Raw genomic sequence first — 26,793 nt, forward strand, 5'->3', positions numbered from 1 at the left:
GAATCCGTACAAAAATCATACCAATGAAAACAAAGATGTGTGGAGCAAAAGAAAGTGATAATCAATGTGTAAAGTGTCTCCAAGCAATAACAACAAAACAGATCTAAATCTAAGTGTAGAGCAACACCACAAGTATAACCAAAGCAATAAAGATAAGCAATGAAAAGAGAGGAACAAACACACCAAGATTGTTGATCTAGTTCGGTCCAATATGACCTAGTCTGGGGGATAGAGCAGCTCTCCAATCCACTAAGATGAAAGTGTTACAATGAGTTACAAGAAAAATAGCTTGCAAGCTTACACAAGAACAAGTCCTAATTTCTACCCATTTTTCATATCACCCACACTCTCAATGAATCCTAAGAGAAAACACAAAAGAAGCTTTTGAACCTTCCAATGGTGAAATCTCACTACCCAAGGTGTTTACAATGTTTCCCAACCCAAGACAACCTCACTACAAAGACACTCAACCCTAAAGTTACCTCCTTTGCAATCCAAGTTTCTCTCTCTAAAATCTCTACTTCAAAATATGCAAAGAAACACTTATATAGTACACAGTGACAGACGAAATCACGCCGCGCCTGCTAAAAATCGTGCCACGATTTTAAGCGTACGACCCAAGGTACAACGACCTTATCCACAAATCGTGCCACGTCAGTACAAAATGCGCCGCGATTTGCCTTCAGCAAAAACATCCATTTTGCCAAGCAGAATCGTGTCACGGCTCCCAAAATCGTGCCACGATTTTGGTCTTTACATAATCATAAATTTGAAGTCAATTACAACAGAGGCCTAAATCGAACTCTAAAAACAAGGCTTTTTAATAAATTAATATTTTTATTTAAATTTTATCTTTCAAGTTTTTTGAGATGCAAAATCGTTTATTAAGTTATCATAATCTATTTCATTTAACCGTTTCTTTTTTAATAGATAATAAAGTCAAACCAATAGATAATTGTGAGACAAAAAGTAAGAGGCGAAGAGAAAGACGGTGCTCAAATGTTAAAAATAAGTGTGAATTGTAACGTTAATAAAGAAAACTACAAACGTTGTCATTGTAGAAAATTGCAATATTGTATCGCAACAGAGATCATATGTATTAACTCAATACAAACACCAATTAAGAATTTGTATCAAAAAATTCAAATTTTCGTGAAAACGGAAAATGTAAACAAAAACGTTGTTATACTAGTTAAAATGCCCCATTCTCAATAGAACAGGTAATAAAATGCCCCCTTTTAAGCCTTCCCACGGTCTCAGACAAGGTGATCCGCTCTCTCCCTACCTCTTCATTTTATGCATGGAAAAACTCTCTATTGCTATTAATAATGCAGTGCTTCAAGGAAATTGGGACCCTATCCATATCACTAATGGAGGACCGAAGATATCCCACCTTCTTTTTGCAGATGATGTTCTTCTTTTTGCAAAGGCTAGAAATTCACAATTTCGCTTCATCACTGATTTATTTGATAGATTCAGTAGGGCTTCAGGATTGAAGATCAATATTTCCAAGTCTAGAGTTTTCTATTCTACAGGGACTCCTCAAGATAAAACCAACAAGCTCACCTCTATCTCTGGTATTCGTAGCACAACTTCCCTTGGAAAGTACCTGGGCTTTCCCATGCTTAAAGGTCGTCCCAAGAGAAGTGATTTCAACTTCATCATAGAGAAAATTCAAACTAGGTTGGCTTCTTGGAAAAATTGACTCCTCAATAGAACAGGTAGACTGGCTCTAGCTACCTTTGTTTTATCATCCATTCCTTCATACTACATGCAAATCAATTGGCTTCCTCAAAACATTTGCGAAAGTATTGACCAAACAACAAGGAATTTTATTTGGCGAGGCACTAGTAACAAGGGTATTCATTTGGTAAATTGGAAGAAAGTTACTACTCCTAAACGTCTTGGTGGCTTGGGTATCAGAACGACAAGGAATGCTAATACTTGTCTTCTTGGGAAGTTAATTTGGGACATGGTCCAGTCAAAAAATAAGTTATGGGTGAATCTTCTCTCTACTAAATACACAGCGGGGCCGCGCGTCCTCCATGCCAACGCCACCAGCAGCAGCTCTCCTTCTTGGGCATCCATTATTCGTGCCAAAGATGTCCTAAAAACTGGTTACTCTTGGCGCGCCGGATCGGGCTCCTCCTCCTTTTGGTTCAGCAATTGGTGTTCTCATGGGTATCTTGGTTCTTTAGTCCCTATTATTGACATTCACGACGCTCACCTCACAGTTAAAGATGTGTTAACTTTCACTGGACAACACACTGAAGCCCTCTACACCACTCTCCCGCAAGCAGTCGCGGACATCGTTAATAGTTATCACACAAATTTCAATAACACGGTTGATGATACTTTTATTTGGAGTCACAACATAAATGGTGTTTACTCCACCAAAAGTGGCTACTCCTGGCTTCTCTCCCTTATGGAACCAGCCAACGCTGTTACTCCGCATCTTTCTTGGTCTTGGATTTGGAATTTGCAGGCACCGGAGAAATACAAATTCTTTATTTGGCTAGCTTGTCATGACGCGGTTCCGACTCTATCTTTGCTCCATCATAGACACATCGCCGCCTCAGCAACTTGTGGGAGATGCGGTGAGGAGGAGGAAACTTTCATGCATTGCGTTCGTGATTGTATAATCTCTCGTGTCATTTGGCAGAAATTTGGTTTCACTAACCAAGACTTTTTCTCTTCAAATTGCACTCATGATTGGATCAAAAATGGCACCACTGGCCCCCACACTATTATTTTCCTAGCAAGCTTATGGTGGTTATGGAGACACCGCAATCAGACATGCTTCGACTCTGAAACTTGGTCCACAACACGGCTATGCATCAATATTCAAAATGTTGTCGACACAATAAAGAAAAGTTTTCAGCATGACGGTGCAATAAGTCATTCAGATCGTATGGTAAGATGGAATAATAACAACCATCTCTGTCATGTCCTGAACGTTGATGGCAGCTGCTTGGGTTCCCCAATCCGTGCCAGTTTTGGTGGTTTGATCCGAAATAGCGTGGGGTACTTTCTTTCAGGCTTCTCCGGTTACATCCCAAACATGAGTTGTATTCTGTTGGCAGAACTCACGGCTATTAACAAAGGTTTGCAGCTAGCTCTAAATATGGGGTTGGAGGAGTTGGTTTGCTACACGGACTCTCAACTCTCCGTTAATCTCATCACAGGTGACATTTCCAAGTACCACGCTTATGCTGTAATTGTTCAAGATATCAAAGATGTCATGGCTTCTCGCAATTTCACTATACAACACACACTCATAGAGGGTAATCAATGTGCTGACTACATGGCCAAGCTAGGAGCGTCATCAGATTTTGATTTTATTCTCCATCCGACCGCACCTCAGGATCTCCTCGACATGCTTAGAACTGATGCCATGGGAACTTTCTTCCCTAGAGCCTAAGTTTTTTTTTCTTCTGTTTTTTCCTGTTTTCTGTTTTCCTTTTCTGTTGTTTATTAGCTTCCTTACCAAAAAAAAAAAGTTAAAAAAATAAATGTTTTTCCATGAGGTTAACTCAATTGATAAGGACAATGTATAATGCATGCAAGGTCCACCACAAAGAAAAAGTTAAAAAATAAATAAAATTTGAGGACTAAAACAGGAATTTTATTGGCCTAATGGTTGAGACGACCCTGTTGTTAAGTGGAACGATCTGCACCAAATTAACTGACATTATAATTCACAATATATACTCTACTACTGTCTTGGATTCTAGTACTGTTTTATACATGTCTATTCAAAAGTCCTAGTCATGGATTTGATTACATTTCATAATGGGAATTTAATATAGAACATGGTACCATTTATAATGCATTTTGGAATCACACTCAATTAATTAATCCCATCAACTAAGTTATATATATAATGTGCATGTGGTGAGCTTCTAAATAAGTGCAACAAAGAAGCTCATAATTTAACATAATATGGAGCAAACAATATTTTCTCCTCTGAGAGAGTTGAAGCCACACCTGCTCATGGTCTTGACCCAAGTGGGTTATACCTTTGGATATTTTATCACTGAAACTTCATTCAATCATGGACTGAGTCCTTATGTTTATGTTACATATCGGAATGTCGTGGCTGGGGTTGTGATGTTCCCTTTTGCATACTTTCTAGAGAGGTACATGCATATTTCTCTTCAAATATGGAAGAGTTTTTAAAGTTATACACATATTGCATTTTCGTATGGAAAAATTAGTAAGGTCAAATACATCATTGGTCCTTTATTTTTAACGTTTTTACCGGATTAATTCTTTTAGTTTTTTTAGTTTTAATTGACCATTTATGTCTCTAAAGGTGTGTATCTACTCCTTTAAATCATAAAATATATGCACCAATATTACCCCATTTCCATCAAACTCATTTAATAAGTGTTTATGTAGACGTTTATTGTTAAGTTGATAGATTCAAATTAAATTCATTGCTCTCAAAACTAAGGTTCATAGGTGTATTATTTGATTTTAGTTTGAAATAAAATTGATCTATTACTTGAATTATAATGTTGTTGTTGAAATATTTATCTGTAAAATTAAGATTGAATTGGGAAACAATAAGAAGAAAATGCATGTAAGTAATCCTATTTTGTGTAAACACTTTTTTGGACATTTCATCTCAATGTTAAATGATCATGTTTGTTACAAAAAAGATGTATTTGTTGGATGAAAAAGTATCAATATGTTACAAAACAAATTAAAGGACTAACTTGTTCACTTTTACCGAGAAAAAAGACCAATTAAAACTAAAAAAAAAACTAAAAAGACTAATTTTGTACAAACGTTGATTAAACTTAAAACAGAGATGTATTTGACCAACTTAATAACTATCGAACTTTCATAGCAACCGATTGTTAGTACCTATGATTAGATTGAATTAATTAATTTGTTTGTTTCAGACGAACAATTTGGTATGATCATAGTCATAGATGATTGTACCAAGGTTGTAAATAACGGTTGCGGTGGAGGTTGTTTTAATGATCTTGCGGTTTCGTTTGCTATAGATTTTATGTTACATATTATAGTCGTCGTGGTGTGAATTATTACAACATTGCATAAATCTTATTAAAATTATTTGCGTTATCTTATTATGTATAATTTTTTTTGAGAGATGCAATGTATAATACTTAATTTATCGTTTCTTCGTAATTTTATGATATAATATTATTTTCATAATTTTGTAATGAATATGTTTCTTTTTAAAATCAAATTAACCATTAATAAATTCAGGTTTTGACGTGGTTATAAGAGACAATGACGTAAGTCCTCGTGAGCTTGACTAAATTGTAAGAACAATGCATAATATATTCAAGGTCTGGGTTCAAACCTTAGCCATGGTCGTAATGGCCTTCCGTGGCAGCATAATTTTGCTCATTGTTAAAATGGAGAAAAACAGTAACCGGCTTTACCTTTATGTGGCAACCTTGAATAGAACATTGATCACAATTGTACTGGTTGTTTTTCTTGCAGAAGTGTAAGACCAAAGCTGACCTTGTATCTTTTTATGGAAATTTTTCTCCTTTCAGCGTTCGGGTAAGAACAAAAAGATTATGCTATTACACTGTCTGTATATAATAAGGAAACATAATTTGTTTAATTTTCAAAATTTTTGTAGGTTCTGTTTGTCTCTCAATTTGTACTTTGCAAGCTTGAAGTATACTTCTCCAACCTTTCTTTCTTCCATGGACAACACCGTAGCTGCCCTTACCTTCATTTTTGCGGTGGCATTCAGGTTCGCAATTCTTACTATGAAGCACTCACACCACTACATTGATATTTCGACATTGATAATAATTTTAGAAAAACAATTAATTGAATATAATTACATGATGTTGATGAACATTGACCTGTTTTTGTTGAAACATAAAATCCAAGATGATTAAAAAGACTAAAACGTAGTATATCACAATGATTTTAGAGTATTTGTAATTTTCCTTTCATCTATAAGAGAGTTGACTAAATTCAGGTTTGAGGTTGTTGACTTTCAAAAGCCACGTGGCATAGCAAAAGTACTTGGGACCTTGATATCCTTAGCTGGTGTTACGACCATGACACTATACAAAGGACCTACAATGAGAAATTTGTGGGGTCCACTAATCCATATTCAACCAAAAAGTGCTCCTATCAATGAGACTGGGTTGAAGGGTTCAATTCTTACTGTTACATGTTGTGTCACATTGTCCATCTGGTACATTATGCAGGTTATCATCTAAACTCATGACTAATTTTTACCTAGCAAGTGGTGATAATTATTTTAAAGGAATTGATTAAAGATATATTTGCTTGTAATTGGATATTCAGGCATCTACTCTAAAAAGATACCCAGCACAATTATCACTCACTGCATTGATGTGCTTTATTGGAGCAGTACAATCAGCTGTTTTCACAATGATAGCAGAACATGATAATCCTTCGGCATGGATTATAGGATTCAACATTGACTTGTGGTCCACAATATATGGGGTTAAGTGTCATAGCAACTACAATGAATTTATAAAAATGTACTGCCAAATCTTAAAATTCTAACATTATATATCAAATGACAGGGAATTGTTGTTGGTGGTTTGTTGATATACATTCTACTATGGAGCACTGAGAAAAAAGGGCCAGTTTTTGTCACAATGTTTAACCCTCTTAGTACCATATTTGTGACAATTCTAGCTTACTTCGTCCTTGGTGAAAAACTTTATCTGGGCAGGTAAACTTGTTTACACCGACAATGTATCAATGTTAAGCTCTTCTAAAAATTACAACTATGAATACGTAGTTAGTGGTCACGTTTTTCTTCGAAAAGTAACTTGCTTCTCATCAAATCTTCAGCATCATAGGTGGTTTTATTGTCATCATGGGTCTATATTTGTTGCTGTGGGGTAAAGAAGGTGACAAAGATGTTGATATCAAGACCAAAGTTAAAAGGCAGTACAATAGTGGAGACGGAGACGTAGAAGAATGCAGAATATAGCAAGCATCCTTAGCTGGTAAGGTAGCAGAGATGTACAATGTACATCCAAGTGTGCATATGATAAAATTTGCACAACTTGAGGATTTGAGGTTTATTCTGGCTATAATGTAAACGCTTTGTGTAAAACAAGGCTTCATAAAGTTTGTTTTAAGCTACCTGTTTTACAAGACAAAAGTTTAGTCTAGACCAGAATTATACAACCTAGGTGGCCATTTAGACAAATCCATTAAATTACATGGTTATCAGTATCGTATGAGACATATTAGTCGTATCTCGATTAGTTATTAAACTAAACTCAATCGATACGAATTTCTTGTATATATATATTTTTTGAACATGAATCTCATCTTGAAACTTAGTCTATTAATTCTAATAAAGCACTGCCTAAATTTAGTTTAACTTGTCAATTTTTTTTGTCAACCTTTTACTTTTGTCATTAATTTGTTCTATTATTACTTGAATATATGATGTATCAACTTATAAATTTTTCTGTTATTTATTTCGGTTAGTTGGAAAAGATCATAAAAGCATAGCGAGAACTTGGAAAAAAGACCATAAAAACATGAAAATGTAGTGGCTTAGGGAATGCATTAGCTAGTTGGGAATTGCTGGGCACAAGAAGTAAAACAATGAACTTAAATTGCAACTTTTCTCTCATTACATGCCAATCCAGCTCTGTGTTTGCTTCTTTCTTAGAATGGAGGGTTATGATATAGTTAAATAGCATATCTGCTATCACAATATAAAATTTGGAAGTTTCATAGGGCTGGAAGCAGAGAAAAAAAAGCCCTTAACTGGGGCAGACTTGAAGTTGTTTAGAATTCAAGTTGCAATAATTTTTTTAACGGAAAAATTTATTAATAACCAAGCCTCTGCTCAAGACGAACAAAGACCGGCAAAACAGTAATGCAACAAGCAAATGGCGTCGCATATAGACAAAACAACCAAAAGGAAACCAAGCACAAAGCATAAGATGTATTGTCTAGTATTTGCCAAGTAGAGAAGTCTCCCTATGATTCTTCTATACAAGGAAGGATCATATGATTCAAAATACTATATGAGAAAATACACTTGGCATAACAGAATTGGTTGAGGCAACCAAGAATTGGTTCAATAATCAATCTATCACATTTCAATTATAGGAACCCTTACATCACCTTCAATGTTGGACAATTCAATAGTTGGATTAAAGGGAGTGTTAGAAGGTTCACCAGCCAACCAAGAATCAAGTATATATCTTCTAACAATTCCTCTGATTAACAAAGATGCATGTGTATGAATTGGCAATCTCCAAGCCTAAGAAAAATCTCAGCTTACCAAGGTTAAATTGTTGATCGAAGAAATATTTGACATCCTGAATTTCTTGCATAGAACTACCGGCTAACACAATATCATCAACAAATAAACACTAGAAAGACAATAAAATGGAATGATAAGATTGACATTGTTCATATCTCAAGGAAACTAAAAGGAAGATGAAAGCTTAGAATGCCATTGTCCACTAGCTTGCTTTAAACCATATAAAGATTTATGCAATTTGCACACATTTGTTCAACCATCAAAGCCTAAGAAACATTGTTGACATCTAATTGTTCTAGATGCTAACCTTTAATTGAAGCTAAATCCAATACAACTCTAACCGTGCTGATTTTAACAATTGGAGAGAAAATATCAAAGTCGTCGTGTATCCCCTCCTTAAATGAATCCATTAGCATAACTTGATCTTATAAAGATTATATGATTGGGTGGCAAACTTTAACGTTTCGGAAACATATGAGAGGTTCAAAGCTTTATAATTTGCATTTCATCAATGACATATTTTTATTTTTAAAAAGACAACTTATTTACACCTGTTTAAATAAAAAATTTAAAAAATTGTTTTATGAAAAAAATGAATAGATGTTTTATGAGTTAAAAATGAAAAAAAAAAAAAAAAAAAAGCAAATATATGTTTCTCATTTAGAAATTCCTAAAAAACTAAATAATTTTTTAATATTTTCATTTCTATAATTTAATACGAATTCTTTAAAGTCATTAAAAAAAACTCAGTTTAATCCCTATTTTTTTAGTTCAAAAGTCAACGAGAGATATATGTATTATGTTACGTACCTAATTTTTTGTTTGAAAATGAAAGATAGAATAAAAATTAATACATGGTCAAAGTTAGGAAAAATAGTCTCGAATTGCCTTAGATGGTTTGAAGCTGACAATAGTCCATAATAAGTAGTTTCTAGAATTTTCAAAAGAATAAAAGTACATGTTTCCTTTATTTCAAAATACTTGTTACAATTTTATAATATATAGTGTTTTTTTTTTGAAGGAAATATAATATATAGTGTTAACATTTGACCATAATTTTTAAGCAACATATAAATATAAATATTAGTATGTAAGATATTTGATTGATCTAGAAGAATATTGTTAAAATATTAACCGTCAAAGTTGTATATTAACAAGTGTAAAGTGACCGATTAAGACATATATTTAGAAACGAATAGAGTTCAATGTAAAACAATAGTGACACAATAGAAGATAAGGGTTATGAACACTCTATGGTATATGTTTTAAAACACTCTATTTGATTGAAATTCATATAAATTCCACATGAACATAATTTGGTGGGTTCTATGGAAAAAAATATATTAGAATATATGTTTCTACTATGAAGGTCTGTTTGAATTTATGAAAATATGTTTTGAAATAAATGTTTTTGTGGTAATTTATAAGATCTCATAAATAAGCTTACGTTAATTCATATAAATTCTCATTAACAAAAAATTATATCTTCATATTTATTTTTTTTAATTTACTATATTATCAAACTTATTAATACTACATGAAAAATTAATTATTTATATAAGTTGTTTTTGCATAAACTCGTAAATAAACTCTTTCAAATGATTATTATTCTTTACCAAATAATGACCGCCATGGGACCCGCGTTGGTCACCTTCATCTTGCAAGTGGAAGCAACGAAAGTGATGTTTTGTTTGGTAACACTTTTGACCTCAACCTTAGTTAATGTAACATCCTTTGACATTTCACCTTTTCATTCATTTTGTTTGGTTTTTTTTTTTATCATTTATGTAAATTATGCTCACACCTTTCCCATATCATCACCAATTTGTCTACTTTAAACTTCTTACCATTTGGCTTCCCCAGTAATACTTTTCTGCTTTTTTGGAGATAAATATGAAGGAGTTTCCTGGGACACCAGGTACTGTCCTTGGTCTGATTCTGAGGATGTCACAGTTCATTTTTGCTACGCTGTCAATTGGTTACATGGTTACAACAACAAGTTTCATGGATATTACAGCTTTTTGGTAATTCAAGTTTTTATTTTTATTTTTTTATGTATGTATTTATTTATTTTGGTGTGATTTTCTTGCTTGCTGTTAAATTCTTAAAATACATATTTATGATCAATTGTTTTAGTTGTATATGAAGGTAATTTTTGGATGCTACAAACAATATAGTGAATAATCATAATGTTGCCATGACTGGATCAAATGTATCTTTTGTATAGAAAATTCAATAATGAGTTGTTTACCTAATTGACATAGGTTTGTTGGATCAGCAAAATCAGTTTATGAGTCTTACCTAGTTGTCTTAATTGAAGGATAGTAATCGAAGGATATTCAACTATGAAGCACAGATACAGACACTGATACATATAATAATTTGAGAAAATGACATTATTCAGAGGTGTTGTGTCGGTGTCGGACACCGACGCATGTCGGACACCGGGACACCCCTAATCCGAGGATTGTCCTTGCTTCATAGATATTCATAGTTGTTAGGATGATGGGAATGGGAATAATATCTTCTCCAAGTTAGGTCTCAAGGTCTAAAAAACAGTCCTTTACAGCAAAAACGACAGCGACAAAAAGGTTTAGGTAGTGTCCAATACCGTTTTTATCCGATTTAATACAGTGATAAAAAATCACGGAAACAACTGGGACAAAACACTGCTACGTCGCGACAAAACGTTGTGACGGCCTCAACAAGTGGTAGGGAACAAAGTTATTGTCTCACTTGGTTATTTTATGCTCTTGTCTCTTCTAAAAACATTAAAACCCGAGTTTATTAGTGGTTAATTTGGCTCTTAGAAGAAACGAATTCATTAAAAAAGTATGTAAAGAATTGTAGTTATGAAATTATGAAGAAACAATGAGAAATTAAGTTATTATAATTCACACCGTGACGACCGCAATCCGTAACACAACATCCTTAACAGTCATTATCGCAAAATCCTTAACACCACCGCAACTGCTACTAGAATTGCATTCAAGTAGCATTGGAAGTACAAGATCCTGATTCCTGGGAAATGTTTCTCTTCCTCTCTATAACTTTTGATACTTGTAACTACACACTGTAATTAAATTCCTTTAAAATTCAAGTAGCGTGCTGAGTATAAAAACTCAAGCAGTTCACAAGTTACATTCCTGCTGCATTCTCAAAATGGTTCCAGACTCCAGTGAGGGTTTGATCCTGTTTCTATGTTTTCGTCTGATAGGGTGTCAATGTTTCCGTTTAACCTGTCTAAGGACATTCCAATCTGGCTGTGATTAAGAGAGTCATTGCTGGAATTCAGTCATGCACCCCTCTTCATAATCATGTCCATGTACGAAATTGAAAACCATGTGCCACCTTCATGGTGTCAAATTTTGCCACCGTCAGCTGTTAAGTATTTGCGGGCTACTTCCCTTATTGTTTATGGAATAATGGTCTTTTATTCCCACTATGTTTTTCAAATTTCTGTCTTTTGTTTTATGCTTTTGTATCTGTTCATGTGTATTTCAGCCTTCAAGTTCCTCAGTTCCATAGATAGCATGTCTTTCGCATTCTATGTCTGCTAGATGTTGATTCATTGCTGGTAATCTCTTTCTTTATTCAAATTTATCATTCTCAAAAGCTGAAGCCTCTAGAGTTGGTCTAGCAAAGCTTCTCCCATCTCTAATTTAACATTGACTTATGTCGTTTTCATTCGATATTACTCTTTTAACCTATTTTAAATTAGTCAGCTTATTTGTATTCTCAATTGTTCCATTATTCATTCTACCGAATCTTTCCGTATACAGTATGAATGATTACTGCAGGCTCAACATCCACCATATACCGTATGTGCTGTTATAAAGTCTCCCGGTCTTCATCATCTTTGTCATCCGATTTCGAATCGAGCATAGGTTGAAGTTGAACCAACCACCATATATCATGTTTTACCTGTTTTTACTTGAGTAATTTGATCTCTGTTAAATGTTAACCAAATAGAGGCTATTGAAAGTCTATTCAATTTGGATTGTCTCCTTCAAATTATTTGATGTGATTAAATGTTTTACCTGTTTTTACTTGAGTAATTTGATCTCTGTTGAATCGTAATTTGCTGTGAGTACCAATCGAAAGTCTATTGTAAATTTACAGAGAATGTTTATGTGGAACAAGTGTCTGGACAGTTTTAGGCATAATAACATTGGATGACAAAGCACATATAAAAACATGGAGGATCATACATGACGACAGGTAAATAATTACAGATAGGATAACGTCAATTCAAAAAGCATAGTAGTAGGATGAGAAGTAGAATATATGCTTTTAGAATTAGAATTTGGCTTAGGCCTAAATCAATTCAAAAATCTAGCTCAAGTGGTGAGGATAAAGTCATATTTTTAGTTGGTACGAGATCTCAACGACTACCTCACCCCCAGCATGTGACACATGAAGTGTAGACAAATGCGGGTGGCCTAATAACATATAACATATCTAGAATAGGCTTTGATATCATCAAGAATTTGGACTAGGCTAACATAAACCCAAAATCTAGCCTTATAAAGACTAATATAGTGAATAGTAACATCTTTGGTCGATGTAGGATTTCAACACATATCTTTAGCGACAAAACAAGTAATCCATCAAGAGATTTATGTAGGTCAGGAGTAGGATGAATAGCCAGATATGAATCTGCAACGGTTTCCAGTAACACATGACGAGGGTGGCGATAATGAGCAAAAAGTGGACAGAGACAAGACTGCATGGATCGCAAAGACATTGTTACTGGTTGAGGAATTGGAGATTGGGTAGCAGAGACCGATACACTCAAGTAAAAACCTGGTAAATGGACGTTTATGCGGAGACCATCTTCTTATAGCTTGAGGATTTACTCAGATTTTTAGTCTTAATTACAACGATACCTTCTCGCCAATTGCAAAGTAGCCTCTATTTTTTTTATCAACGTTAAACTTAAGCCCTTTTTCAAACCAAAGTATGCTTGTATTCTAACAGTTGAGAGGAAATGAAACCGAAAATGATATCTGAGCTTTGGCTATCCATGCAAATGGCGACTTAGCTGGAAGAGGAATTCTGAATAAAATGAAATCAGCTCAGCTGACAGTGGTAGAAGACTTGGAGGTAGAGACAAGAAGGAGAAACTAGCATGGTGTCGGCTAAATATTTTGTTTGTTGAAACATCGGTGGAGTGTGAGATAACTGCATAATATCAATTTTGTATACTATCATGTATATGTTTGTTTTTCCAATATAGTAATGAAAATATGTTTAGGGTGAAATGTCTTACCATCGTTATTGTGGTCAGGAAATTTACTCATATAGTGCGGATATGATAGCATGCTTGAATTCATATGGAATTACTTAATGTTAACTATTCCATTTGTAATGCAGTTACTTGGTAGCTGCAATGGGTTTACAAGCCATTTGGAGTTTTCTTCTTGCTTTGATGGATGCATACGCCGTGGTGAGAAAGAAAGTCCTCCACAACCCCGCACTTGTTAGCCTCTATCTGGTTGGAGATTGGGTTAGCCCCTGCCAAAACGTTGAATCTGATTAATGGATTTATTACATAAAGTAAAAGTTATAAAAAAATGATTTTTCATTTGCAATTTTCTTATACAGGTTTCAGCCACACTATCTCTAGCTGCGGCGTGTTCCTCAGCAGGCATCATAGTTTTATACTTCCATGATTTAGGACATTGTTATTTTGGCGAGAAATGTCGAAGCTATCAGATTTCAGTTGGATTTGCCTTCTTGAGCTGGATTCCAACTTCAATATCATCGTTAATTATGCTTTGGCTATTAGCTGGAGGGTAGCAGAGACAATATATTGATTCCACAAGTATCGTCGCATTGAAAATATGTTCATAAATTTCTTTGAAAGTGTCAATAGGAAAGGAAATAGGTTAGGTTCACACTCATTCAAATTGATTCCTTCATTTCGATCGGAATTGTGATAGCATCAGATAGTAAAGAGACAGAAAAATATAATTGATTTTTCCCCAAAGAAACTAGTCTTACCAAAAGTTGTTACAATAGGTAAGAAGTAATTTCAAAGAGGTTATTGATTTGATACTAGATTTCTCTTTTCAAAAGGACTTGTTGGTCATTTGATGTAAGTTGACTATGAATTGCATTAAGGAATGATGAACTGTCTTTTTTATTTTGGTGATCACTGATGAATTGTCTTGAAGAATTTACTTACTATGTCGCTAATTTTATGCACTAGGGCCTTGATTATTAGTCCACTTGTTAAAATTGTCTTCTTCAATTGTAGCTACTATCTCCGGTCACATTTATATATTTTTCAGAATCATTGAATAATTGATATATTCTAACTATATTATAGTCCAGATATCAGTTATTCAATGAATCAGAAAATGGAATATGTGCTTATAAATGTGATCAAGAGGAGTACTAGTTAACATGGTTCACCAAGACACTAGTCTTGTGGAGAAAATCTAGAAGATTAACGAAATGCAACCTTAATGCTCTTTTTTTCGAGCAATAGTTATGCCATGGACATTTGTTTCTGCAATCGTGATGGTCCTGGGCTTCGTTTGGTGGCGAAATTGTCAAGCTCAACTTCCCCCACCCTATTCAAATGTACACATATAAGGAAAATACAATTGAAGATTGCTCCTAGTCTTTGTTTGAGAGTTTGGAGGGGAGGGGAGAGGAAGAGAGGGCTTTGGGGGTGAAAACGGAGAAATATTAGAAGCCTAAAGAGCAATTTAATGCATTGGGCCTTTGGCATTCCATAAAGGTAAAAGAACTTCAACAATTTTCTTTTAGCAGCTTCTTCTTGCACCCTATTAGTTTTTCAGGTGCTCTACATATTTCAGATTTTATAATCTGAATGACGTTTAACGCCCTCCAAAACACGTTAGAACACCTATGAAAACCCTCCATTTCTTTAGATTTTGTAATATGAATATGGCGCACGAGAAGAAGGGAGGGTGGAAAAATAAATAGCCTTATATTTTATTATATGGACTCCAAATTATTAATAGAAAGCATTCAATATGCATCTGATTTGAAGTTTGGAATCATTGTCCATTCCAAGCTCGTTGGATTAAAACCAATAGCCCTTTAATTACATAGACTAAAATCATTTTTTTTTATGTTCACTTTGTATGAAGAGTACCATATTACTTATCTTGTATTTGTATTTGCATTTTTTATCTTGAATGATAAATGTTGCTATGTAAATGTGATGTTGTGGGTGTAGGTAGATCCTTCAATGTTTTTATCACCCAATTCTTTAACTACTCACTTCAACCACCAAATCAATTTTATATCTCCAATCAATAAGAGTAAATGGTTTGTCAAAACAAATAACCAAATTTCCCACACATGGAAGAAGAAAATTAAACGTATTTTATTCATGACATATCAATGAACTTCCTAAAATAACTGTTTTGATTTCAAAGCCAAAACTTTGGCAATTTTCCCTCATTTTACCAAAACTTGTTGCTATGGAAACACGAGGTACTTGGTAACATCTTTTAATTTATTTGGTGAATGCTTGAAGTTGAAGGAACACCACTAAATCAGAAATATAGAATTATTGTCATTTATTTAGTATAAACAATCAACCACCATGTTTTTTAAGTGGCAATCTGGACCAAATCAAAGAAAATACAGAGTTATTTTAAACAATATCCATCAAATCAAAATTATAAATATAGGTGGAGTCCAAACCATCCATTGAAATTATGAAAGCTTGGTGAAGTCCGGATTATTGATCCACAAGAAACATGCATTTACACATTTATCATATTATCTTCATAGTGTGAGTTGTTAAACCAAAATAAGAGGGTTCAACTTTTATACTCAATAGTTCTTAATAAGGAAAAAATATCAGATTTTTGATGCCGTATACCTAACACCATATAGAATAATATATATCCAATTCCAGTCTGGGAGTGTGCTTGAAATCCGATGAGTGAAATAATCAATAGTATATATATATTATTCTTTACATTATTATTGCTTTTAGAACAGTTCAATGTATAGTTATTCACATTTTTTTGTTGACTTTTGTTGCTTCTAAGTTCTAATATTCTAGGGGAGCAAAATTCAATGCACTGTGTGGAGTTATAAAGTCGCAAAATATTAATCTATGCTGGTTGAGGGAATGTGTTATGAGATAACAAATATCTCTGTTTCAAAGAACAATTATAAATTTAAATCAATTTGTCATGATTATAGACTATTTTTTAGGGATGCGACATTGTGGAGCCTATTGATGACTCAGTTGTTCCTTTTTATGCATTCAAGTTCATATCATATGATGAAATTTTTAAATTTAAGAATGAAGAAGATTCACACCTAATTGGTATTTTTTAATGAGTTTTTTTTATTAAAAAAAAAAAATCTATTGCCTATTTATTTGTTATAGTTTTTTTTATTGCATTGGATATTAATTTCACCTTTCACATTTTTGTAAGATATTATTGGAGTATTACCTTCAAAGGGAGAACTCACATAATACAAAATTGGTGTTCAGTCAACCAATGATTTGCCTATGAAGTTCGATGATCTTGAGTAAATATGATTTAATGTTTTTTGTTCCACTTTGATAAACTCTTCTGTGATTTATATTTTGTTTTTGAAAATAGTCCCTGCAGGGACTATTTTGCAGGGACCAAAAACAACAAAAGAATTTTACAATGACTAAAATCAAAACGAGACATATTTGCAAGGACCAAAATCATATTTTAACCTATTATCTATATTCAATCTGAAGATTCTGAACTGAGTCGGGTGGCTCAAGATAAAACTCTTCATGACCTATTTATTCCATTTACAAACTCTAACTTAAAATTTTACCTTTTGGATAATCATTCTCCTTACCTGGACCAAAAACATCATGTTGTTATTATAGTAAATTATAAAGGCATAGTGTAAAGTAAAATAAAGTGTGAAAATAAATAAACCCTAAAGTATCCTTCAAAAAAGAAAAAACCCTAAAGTAAGAAGTTTTCAAATTAGTTAGTGGAGAACTTATTGCTCTTGTAATTTACTTGTTAACATACCAACACTATGCACACCGTACGCAAATTCAACTAACACAATTCAAGAAATTCAATAAAGCGTTTTTCCATTAAGAAAGAAAAGCAAAATGGAATATATTATTATTATTTTTTTTTTCTTTCTAGATTTGGATGTATATGATTTGATTAAGTAATACTACCTCCGTCCCTAATTATAGGGTCCTTTTGAAAAAAATAACGGGAATTAAGATAGTAGATATTTGTATTAAATTTGTTTGTAATTACTATTGTTTTTACAATTTTATCCTTTAAAAGAGAGAGATGGTTTGTAATACCTCCCTCCGGTTGATATTTTTGGTAGAGATTACAAATCAGAGATTGGCCGCCACTGATCTTTGTTCATTCAACGAATATTCATTTTCCTTCAACAAACATACTCAATTCACTCCTACAACTACATATTCCAGCGATTTTTAATTTTTTAACCGCATCCCCCTTCAGTCTCTGACCTCTCTCTACAGGTTTCCTTCACCGCTGCCTCTTCAGCCTTACCCCATAATCCAACTTCTACTTCCACCATGTAGTTGCGGTTGCCGGTGATGCGATCAGCCTCGCGGCTGCGTCATCACCAAACCGATCGGGTTCTTTGTTGTCACCACCACCCACGATGGTGTTCCTACAAACGTACCCTGCTTTTGGTTTCTCATTCGCGGTGGTTCGTTCAAAATCTAGGCTTTTGATTTGGATTTGGTCTCAAAGGCGGTGGTTCATGCTACCGGAGCTCTAAAAAAGACAGTGTGGCTGACTTCAGGGGACACGCCATGCTTTTGTTGAATCATAAGACTCGTTGTGCTGCTGTGCTGATTCGTCTTGACGTGGTTCAGATGTCTCGTCACTATAGTCAAAGTTTGTTGTGCTCGAAAGAGCCGTAATGCTTGTTGTGCTTTGTTGTTGCAGGGGTAGTGGTCCGTGGATCTGTCCGTGTTGACGGTCAGTTCATATACCATGACTGAAAAGATGGGTTTGGTTTTGTTCAGATCCGTCTCTGGTTTGATCATGATGCTCGCAAATGTATTGCTCCTCCAAGATCATGATGTGCTTCGTAACAGGTCTTCTAGGCTAGAAATGGTCACGTACCTGTTGTCCGTTGTTGTTGTGAATGGTGGGTGCGGGTGTTACCGTGTTGGCGGTGCTCGCGGTGCTCAGACTCGTTGATTGACTATCCCTCGATTTGGCTTTCAATTGGATTTGAGTTGCTTTCTATTAGTTTTGGCTAGAAATGGTCGTGAAGCTTTCAGTCGCAGCATAACGGGTTGTAGGCGTGGGTTATGTATCCGTGTTGGCGGACGAATCTCTCACCTTCACGAAGTTTGGCACTATAACTTTGGGGAGGTTTCAAAATCCTCACCAGTCTTTGATGTTAGATTGTTTGGCTCGATGGAGACATTATGCTTGTTGTTGTCGCAAGGAGTTGTCGGTTCTTGGATCCATTTCGTGTTGACGGTTGGTCCATACACCGCAAGTTAGACATTCACCGATGTTGTTTTTATTTCTTTGTATCACCCGGTTGGGTTGACATACACTTTGTGTGGATTGACTGGGTTAGGTTTATGTCCTCCCAGTTCTTTTTTGTCTTTATTTTTTCCCTTTTTTTAATAATATATATATGAGCACCTGACATAGACCGGAATCTGCAAGTCATTCCAACTCCGTTGGACTGTCTTCTATTCCTTTTTTTATGTCATTCGACTCTTGCCTTATCAAAAAAAAAAAATTTGAAGAAAAAGATGTATAATAAATAGGGGCATGTATGTAAAGGAATAATTAATGTAGTTGGAAATAGCAAATAAGTCTTATAAAAAGGGACAATTTTTTTCAAAAGGGTCTTATAATTAGGGATGGAGTAGTAATAAAGAAATGAATTATGTGCTTATCCAAAAAAAAAAAAAAAAAGACAAAATGAATTATGATGATAACTTGTATTCATTCATGCATGCTAGGGGTTACTTATTATTGCTCGAGTGCTTCACACTGGTCATGCACTAATTAAAGATCGATTAAACTGCTTTGAACTAATACGTTTTTAAAATATACACCTAATAAAAGTAGTGCTTGTTTGTTCCAAATAAAAGTAGTGCTTGTTTTTTTTTTTTTTCCAACAAATTAAGTGCATTGTGTACAGATATGAAAATCAAAGGGATTAGATTTTAAAATTTAATATAATAGCTCAACAGTTATGGATCATATTATTGGTGCACGAGTCATATCATATCTTCAAAGATAGTTTATATATCTTTTAAAATGGGACAGCTTGTGAAGACTTTCTTGATGCAAGTAAGATTTCATTTATGAAAATGATGGATACAAATGGAAGATTGATGAATCACGGTTATTAAAATATTTTTGAAAAATAATCTGGAATTTTTTTTATTTGTGTCTATCTCTCTTATAATGATTCATTAATTTCTTTTTGAGAAAAAGATAAAATATAAACTCTGAACTTCTAAATGGATCATTTTATTGTTGTAAGGATAAAAAATAGTTAATGCAATTATCAAAACGGGGCAACTCGTGAAATTTTTTTTAATATAATTTTTTTATTTTCTTTTGGTGTTAATCTTTCGATTCTTAGAAAAATATGACTTAGTAATCTGAAGTTCAGCTGAAAGAGAAATAAAGTTTGATCAAAAATTGTCTCATCTATTAATGAAACTCGATTTCTCTCGAAAATTCGTCTTTTGATAGAATTTATTGAATAGTTGAGTTTAACTACTTGATTCATATAAAAGATGAATGTTAGGGTCACACCCTCTAACACACCCAATAAAAAGTTGTCAGTTGTCACATCATCCATTAATTTTTTTACTATACTTGTTGACTGGTTGTACAGGTTGAGAAACAACTCTTTCTTTTTGAATTTTCCTGCACAATTCATACACACAAATCTGCATCGCTCCCCTCTCTCTCTCTCTCTCTCTCTACAAATTCCATGGGTCCAAGGATACATAGATCAAAACTCTGTAAATGTGAATCATTTCGTGGGGTTTAATTTATCTTATTTTTCTTCCATCCCTAACCTTCAACTAAAACATGGTAGTAATAAGCACAACAAAAGAACGAAAATGAAGAGGGAAAAAAGGGTCATCATCCCTTCTGTGCAAATCAAAATATTAGTCATCAAGCAAAATTAATGGATGATGTGGCAATTTTTTATTGGGGTGTGTTAGAGGAGTGTGTTAGAGGGTGTGACCCTAACATTCCTCCATATAAAATGTCATCTATTAAAGTGATATATGTAACTAGCGGTGTTTAAAACCGAACCAACCCAATTGAAAAACCACAAATCGAACCAACTCAAACCACAAAAAACCGCATTTGGTTCGGATGTAATAAGATCATTTTTTTGTTCAACCGCATGGTTTGGTTTGGTTTGTGGTTTTCATTTTACCAATCGAACAGAATCAAACCAAACCGCAACATAAGAAAAATGTTAATTAAATATATCTCACCTAGATCAATAATCATAGAAACTTAATGAAAACTTTTATAAAACGACGCATTCTTTCTCTTGTTAGATTCCAACTTTGATTTTTATTTAAAAAACATATTTATGTGCTACTTGAAATTTTAGAGAATGAGAAAATCTTAGTCTTTTGCATTTCTTACAAAATAGGATTATGTTTTGTCCATGTTTTTAACTTGGTCTATGTTGTTGGAAACATTGTAAAATGAAATTGTAATATTTAATGAAATTTAAAACATTGTTGAAAATATGTTGTGTTTAAACTTTTTAACTTGATTTTAATGTTGGAAACAAAAAATTGTATCGTCTCGAAAAAAATCACACCAACCGATCCAACACAAACCGCATTTGTTTGTTTTGGTTCAGATTCTATTTTTAAAGTCAACCGAACCAAACCAAACTGCATGTTTTTTTATCTTGCAGTTTGGATGACTTTTATCCTCAAAACCGAACCAACACACACCGCAAACACCCTCTATTTTCTATTTGCGTCCACCTCTCTCATAAACCATTCATTCATTTCTTTTAAAAAAACGAAGAAAATGAAACCCCCAACTTCCCAACAAACATGGATAATTTTTTTTTTGATGTATGGTTCAATTCATACCCTTCAAAAACCGTTTATGCAATTTTCAAAATATGACAACTTGTGAAAATTTTCAAAAGGTAAGATTTCATTAATGAAGTGATAGATACATGTGTAAGGTTGATGAAACACATTTATTAAAACAGCAGTGCTATACATCGTGAGATTTTTCTCGCAAATGTATCCCGATTGTGAAAAGGCTTTAATAACAAAAAAAAAAAAAAAAAAACAGATCCCACTTACCTTCAGGCAGTTACAAAACAATAAAGCAGTGCTATGTACTTTCGAGATGCTCTCGTGATTGATTTTCTCGCTGGATTGACCATTTCCCTTATTAAGATATTTTTGAAAATAAGTTCGATAATTTTTTATTTTATTTTATTTTTTATGTTTATCTCTTTTATAATCTACTCATTCATTTCTTTCGAGGAATGAGAAAGCTATCAACTCTAATTAAGCGAGAAATTAAGGAGCAAAATTTGAGTTGACTTTTTTTCACAAAGTAAAATGAATTAAATTTGAGTTGACCCTATCTAATCATAGGATAGTATATAATATGTATTTTTTATTTTTTTTTAAATATGGATAGTATATAATATTTATTTTGATGTTTTTTTATTCCTACTGTTATTTCTTTAATCTGTTGGTCGACGTGTCGTCCATTTAGAGGTTTCAAATTTTCCTTTTTTGTCGTTATTACCCACAAAAATAGAGACGCACCCTAAAAGGAATCAATGAGCACGTTAAATATTTTTTGGAGGATCACCTGAAGTTTCCATATATATATATATATAAACATTAATTTGACAAAAAATGCCATAAATAGATAGGGCGATCAAATTCAGCTGTATTTTGACCCATATAAAAAAAACGGTCAGTTCACAATAGTTTTTTTTGGTTACACAGTTCACAATAGTTTAGGTTACAATGAATAACTTTCTTTTCAGAATTAATAAAAGTTAATTAGTTTATCTAAATGTCCTTATAATTTTATCAAGTAACAAGTTTGTAGTTTACGTCTTCATGATTTAAGTCTTCAGGTTACTCGCACTTTACACCAAAACAAGAGAATTGTTGATTGACTAATAAATTTCAACCTCTATTCAGAATTTTGGAATCTTCTTGTAACGAAGACACCTCCTAGAAAGTGTCAAAAGACTCATTTTTTAAGATATTTCTGGGACATGTATTCATAAAAATGTGCGTTTAGATTTTTAGTTTTTAGTTTTATCTTTTCTTTTGGGTTTCTAGCTCTCTTTTGTACCAAAATAAAAATAAAAATAAAATGAAGAGACCAAAAATAAAAGAAAATTGGTCAATCCCATGGACAACGGGTGTGTTTACGGCATTCTAAGATAGATCTTATATCGGTGGAAAAATAATTTAGTAGCTTAATTTATAGATTGATTTGAAAATTAGTTGTTTTTATGGAGGAAAATTAAATGTTAAATTGGTCGCTAAACACATGAAATATTCCAGTAACTTTTGTTTTTTACTGTGAAATATTTCAGTGACCAAATCCACGGAATCGGGCTTACACCCTCTTTTATTTCCAAATAAATAAATAAAATTGACATAGTGAATTTATTTTTGGGAACTTCTACAGTACACCTCACAAATTGAGGTGTATCGGTACTCTCACTTCATAAATTTATAAATTAACGATCATTTTAAGAAATAAATAGCTATTTGTCAACATTATATTTTAGAAAACATCATTTCATAAGGAAAAAACGTCATTTCATTATTTATAAGAATCATATTAAATTTTTAACATTTTTTAATAAAAAATAATCAATATTCTTTCTTATGAGTAATAAAAATTAAAAAAAAATCAATTTTACATTTGTCGTTGCTTTTGGTAAATAGGATTTAAGTATTATAATTGTCAACGACAGAAAATGATTCTTTTTCTATAAAACACAACAAATTTAATTATTAATTTAAAGGTTTGGTGCACCAGTACACTCAAAATTTTGGGTATACCTTAGAATTTTTTTTAGTGGTTCCATTTCATAAATTAAGGATGATCGCCACCACCAAAATATCTAACTTCAGAAAACGACTCTTTAGAACTAAAGAGAACAAATTGTTTGGGGGATTTAAGTTTTTTTTTTAGGTGAAACAATTCTCCATCAAATCTTATTTACCTTTGAATCGAACTTTGTATTACTAGTGTCTTGGTCTCCTAAAAAGTAGAGAGTTAGCAGCAAGAAAAATAAAAATAAAGAGAACAATTTATAGTTTTTTTCTCAATAAAATTCAACCTCGTTCCTTTAAAAAAAAATTAATTTAATTTAAAAAGAAAACAAAATATTAATAAATAGAGGCCAAACTCCAAATAAATTAATTTTTAATAATAATTATAAGAGGGCTTAAATCCAGAGAAAAAAAAAAAAACTACATAGAAATTAAACAAAGGGTAATTACAAATACGTTAACAATCCAACAACCGATTAAACTGAGACAGATAAGACTCGTAGTTAAACACTTTTAAAAGTCATCGAGCAACTAATTGCATCCAAATATTGATTAGTTTCACAAATATATGACCGACCATTTTTCTCAACAAGGGACCTACCATTCTCATTAGAGGTTAGAGATTTTAGCACCACCTGCTAATCAACGGGTAACTCCACTACTCTAAAATTAAGATGGCTAGCATATTTGAGACATACTACCCATAGGCACTACTATGCCAAATAAATTTAGAATAATCTCATGTTTGGACCACTCTCTTTTAAAAGAGTCATCTATATTCAATTGTATCCATCCTATCAAAGGAGGTTGGACTGAAAATATTTGAAAGATTTTAAGTTTTGACGATTTTGACGACTTAGGTTATTTTGATGAAAGAGAATGATATATAAATAATCAAAATAAATTATTTTATCGAGATAAAATGATTAAAAAAGATATAGAGACAAAATCATTAATATCATTCTCTCTAAAAAAATCATTAATATCACAAAAATTCAAAATTATCAAAGTGGGACCGTTTTCAACTAATAAGCATAAACCTAGTGGGAATCTCACCAATCATTCTGTAAGCCTTATTAACAATTAAATTATCTCATCTATAGAGACCATCCACATTGGTGAGATCTTCACCATTCAAGACACGGTAACCTAATAGATACTCCTATTGTGGGAAAAAGTTTTGGAGGTCTCTTAAGACCCAAGGTCTTACTTAAGACCTCCATTCTTAAGTGGGTCCCGCATCACTTTTTAATAAAATAATCACTGTTGAGTTGCTTTTGTTGAAATGTAAATGATAAAGAGTTATTAGTGGGACCCATTTAAGCTTTTTGTTAGAGGTTCTCTATTGGAGTGATTGAGTACCTATTAGATACTATTATTAAAAAATTATAAAAAAATGATGTGTATATGTGAGACCCGTTTAAGACCTCAAGATTGAATGTCTCTATTGTGGATGCTCTAAATTATCGGTATATGTAATCCAATTTCAAATAAATTATAGCTCTAAATGCGTGTTGATGAGTTATGAGACATAAAATGAGACATAAAACCAAATAGCTAACTCCACCAACTAAATGTCAAATCATAATTGGAATTTCAATCAGATACTCCATCCGTTTTAAAATATAAGCAAATTTTATTTTTTAGGTTCATTCAAAACATCATTAATTGAATGAATCTAAAAAATAAAATTTACTTATATTTTGATACGAGGGAGTAATTGATTTTTTTGATCTTTGCCAAGCTTTGAATTGACTTTGTGATGACTCACTATCATATTAATTCAATTATTAATCATGGAGTAAAGCCTGTAAACGTGATTGGCAAATCCAAATAAACAAGAGTTTTTAAAATGCAAATCCAAGTCGTGAGCTCCAAAGCAAAGATACATGAGCTGTGTAAAATTACTCCATGGTCGTGGGTTATGCATCCAAATGAACAATGAATTAATATGCACAACTTGGAAAAGGAAATAATAAAATAAATACTCCATTTGTTCTAGAATAGATGACCTATTTAAAAATATGTATTATGGATTAGGACTACATATAATTTAATGAATGAATCTAAAAATTAAATTTTTGTTTATATTGATGATCGGAGGATGTAACTTTCTTTTTTAATATATTTAACCGGTACTCACTCGGGCAACGATTACCAATTTCTTTCTTTAATAAAGATTTTTATATAGTTCCATCCATCCACATGCTTATGAAATCTTGTTCCTACCAAAGGGACAAACCTAGGGATCGGTAGACCAAGACATACTGAAAATGAGGTGGCAACGTTGATGACTTGGCAAAGAAAGCAGTAGTCTATGGAATTTTGTTGGTCCATCTTGTAATGTCTACATTTATTTAAGAGGAGTGTTATTTGAACAACTATTTGGTTGACAACTTTTGGAACAATCATAATTTACAAAGAAAAAGTTGGTATTTGCACGAAAACCAAAACAATAGAGAGATAAAGTAAAAAGTAATGTGAGTATGAGAGAGAAAGTTGTCACAAAAGTTGTCATAAAATAGATGTTCAAATATCATTTCTCTTTATTTAATGATAAATGATATTTGAACAAGAGTGGTACTATACGTCCAGAAGGAATTTGTCAAGAAGGGATAGCGAAATGCATCATAGCCAACTAAAGGAGTTTTTGGCCGCAAAACATGGTAGTCATGGTGTTATAAATACATAATCCAATGGACAATAAACAATCAATTTTTTCTCTTACTTGCATTATGTTTTTCCTTTCTTTATTGTTTTGATTTTTATGTCGAAACCCCGCTTTTTTGATAAAATTTTGGTTGTTTCAAAAGTTATTATATAAATGGATGTTCAAATAAAACACCTCTTATTCAATTATTATCATTTTGGTATCATCTCTCAAAAAAGAAAAACTTTTTGGTATCATAAACACCAAAGGCGTAATATTTTTTTTTATCAAGTAGTATATTGGTTAGATCACACACTTTTTAAAGTGTGGAGAAGTAGGGAATTTGAGGTTCGAACCCCGACCCTTGCAAATAATGTCTTTGATAGTTAATAACTGAGCTACACTTACGGAACACGTCAAACGAGTTATTACCTATATTTTAATATACAATTGAATAGATCGATTCAATAAATTAAATACATAAAAAGACCAGTTTATTGGTCGATTCTAACTCATTTGATCAATATTCTGATTGAACTAAGTTGAAAACCGATCTACAATTGATTCAATATCTTTTTTTTATAGACGAAATCACAATAATCACTTAAAAAAAACTTACACACTCAAGCAAAGGAATCAAAGTTGGAACTTTAATTGCTGGTAACTTCGGTTCTTTTGCAAGTTAAGTTAGTATTTGTGGACTGATTCAATCCATTTTTATTTGTTTCAATATGTACTACTACCTTTTTAATTTTAATATTCTTATTCTTTATTTTCTTGTAATGTTAGGCATCCAAT

At 32.8% G+C, this 26,793-nt stretch overlaps 2 protein-coding genes across 2 annotated transcripts; both read left to right on the forward strand.

Annotated features, from left to right (window-relative positions):
- Positions 1–3,926: 3,926 nt before the first annotated feature.
- On the forward strand, positions 3,927–7,323 carry LOC25484411 (WAT1-related protein At5g07050). The gene is made up of 7 exons (XM_013613218.3): positions 3,927–4,139; positions 5,482–5,544; positions 5,627–5,743; positions 5,978–6,212; positions 6,313–6,474; positions 6,558–6,709; positions 6,832–7,323. The coding sequence occupies exons 1-7, from the start codon at positions 3,943–3,945 to the stop codon at positions 6,971–6,973; spliced, it is 1,068 nt and encodes a 355-aa protein (XP_013468672.1). The 5' UTR covers positions 3,927–3,942; the 3' UTR covers positions 6,974–7,323.
- Positions 7,324–10,032: 2,709 nt separating this feature from the next.
- Positions 10,033–14,436, forward strand: LOC25484413 (CASP-like protein 5B3). The gene is made up of 3 exons (XM_024780689.2): positions 10,033–10,296; positions 13,649–13,781; positions 13,880–14,436. Exons 1-3 carry the CDS (start codon positions 10,166–10,168, stop codon positions 14,072–14,074), a joined length of 459 nt encoding a protein of 152 aa, XP_024636457.1. The 5' UTR covers positions 10,033–10,165; the 3' UTR covers positions 14,075–14,436.
- Positions 14,437–26,793: the final 12,357 nt, after the last annotated feature.

Source organism: Medicago truncatula, chromosome 1 (assembly GCF_003473485.1).
Source record: "Medicago truncatula cultivar Jemalong A17 chromosome 1, MtrunA17r5.0-ANR, whole genome shotgun sequence".
Lineage (NCBI taxonomy): Eukaryota > Viridiplantae > Streptophyta > Magnoliopsida > Fabales > Fabaceae > Medicago > Medicago truncatula.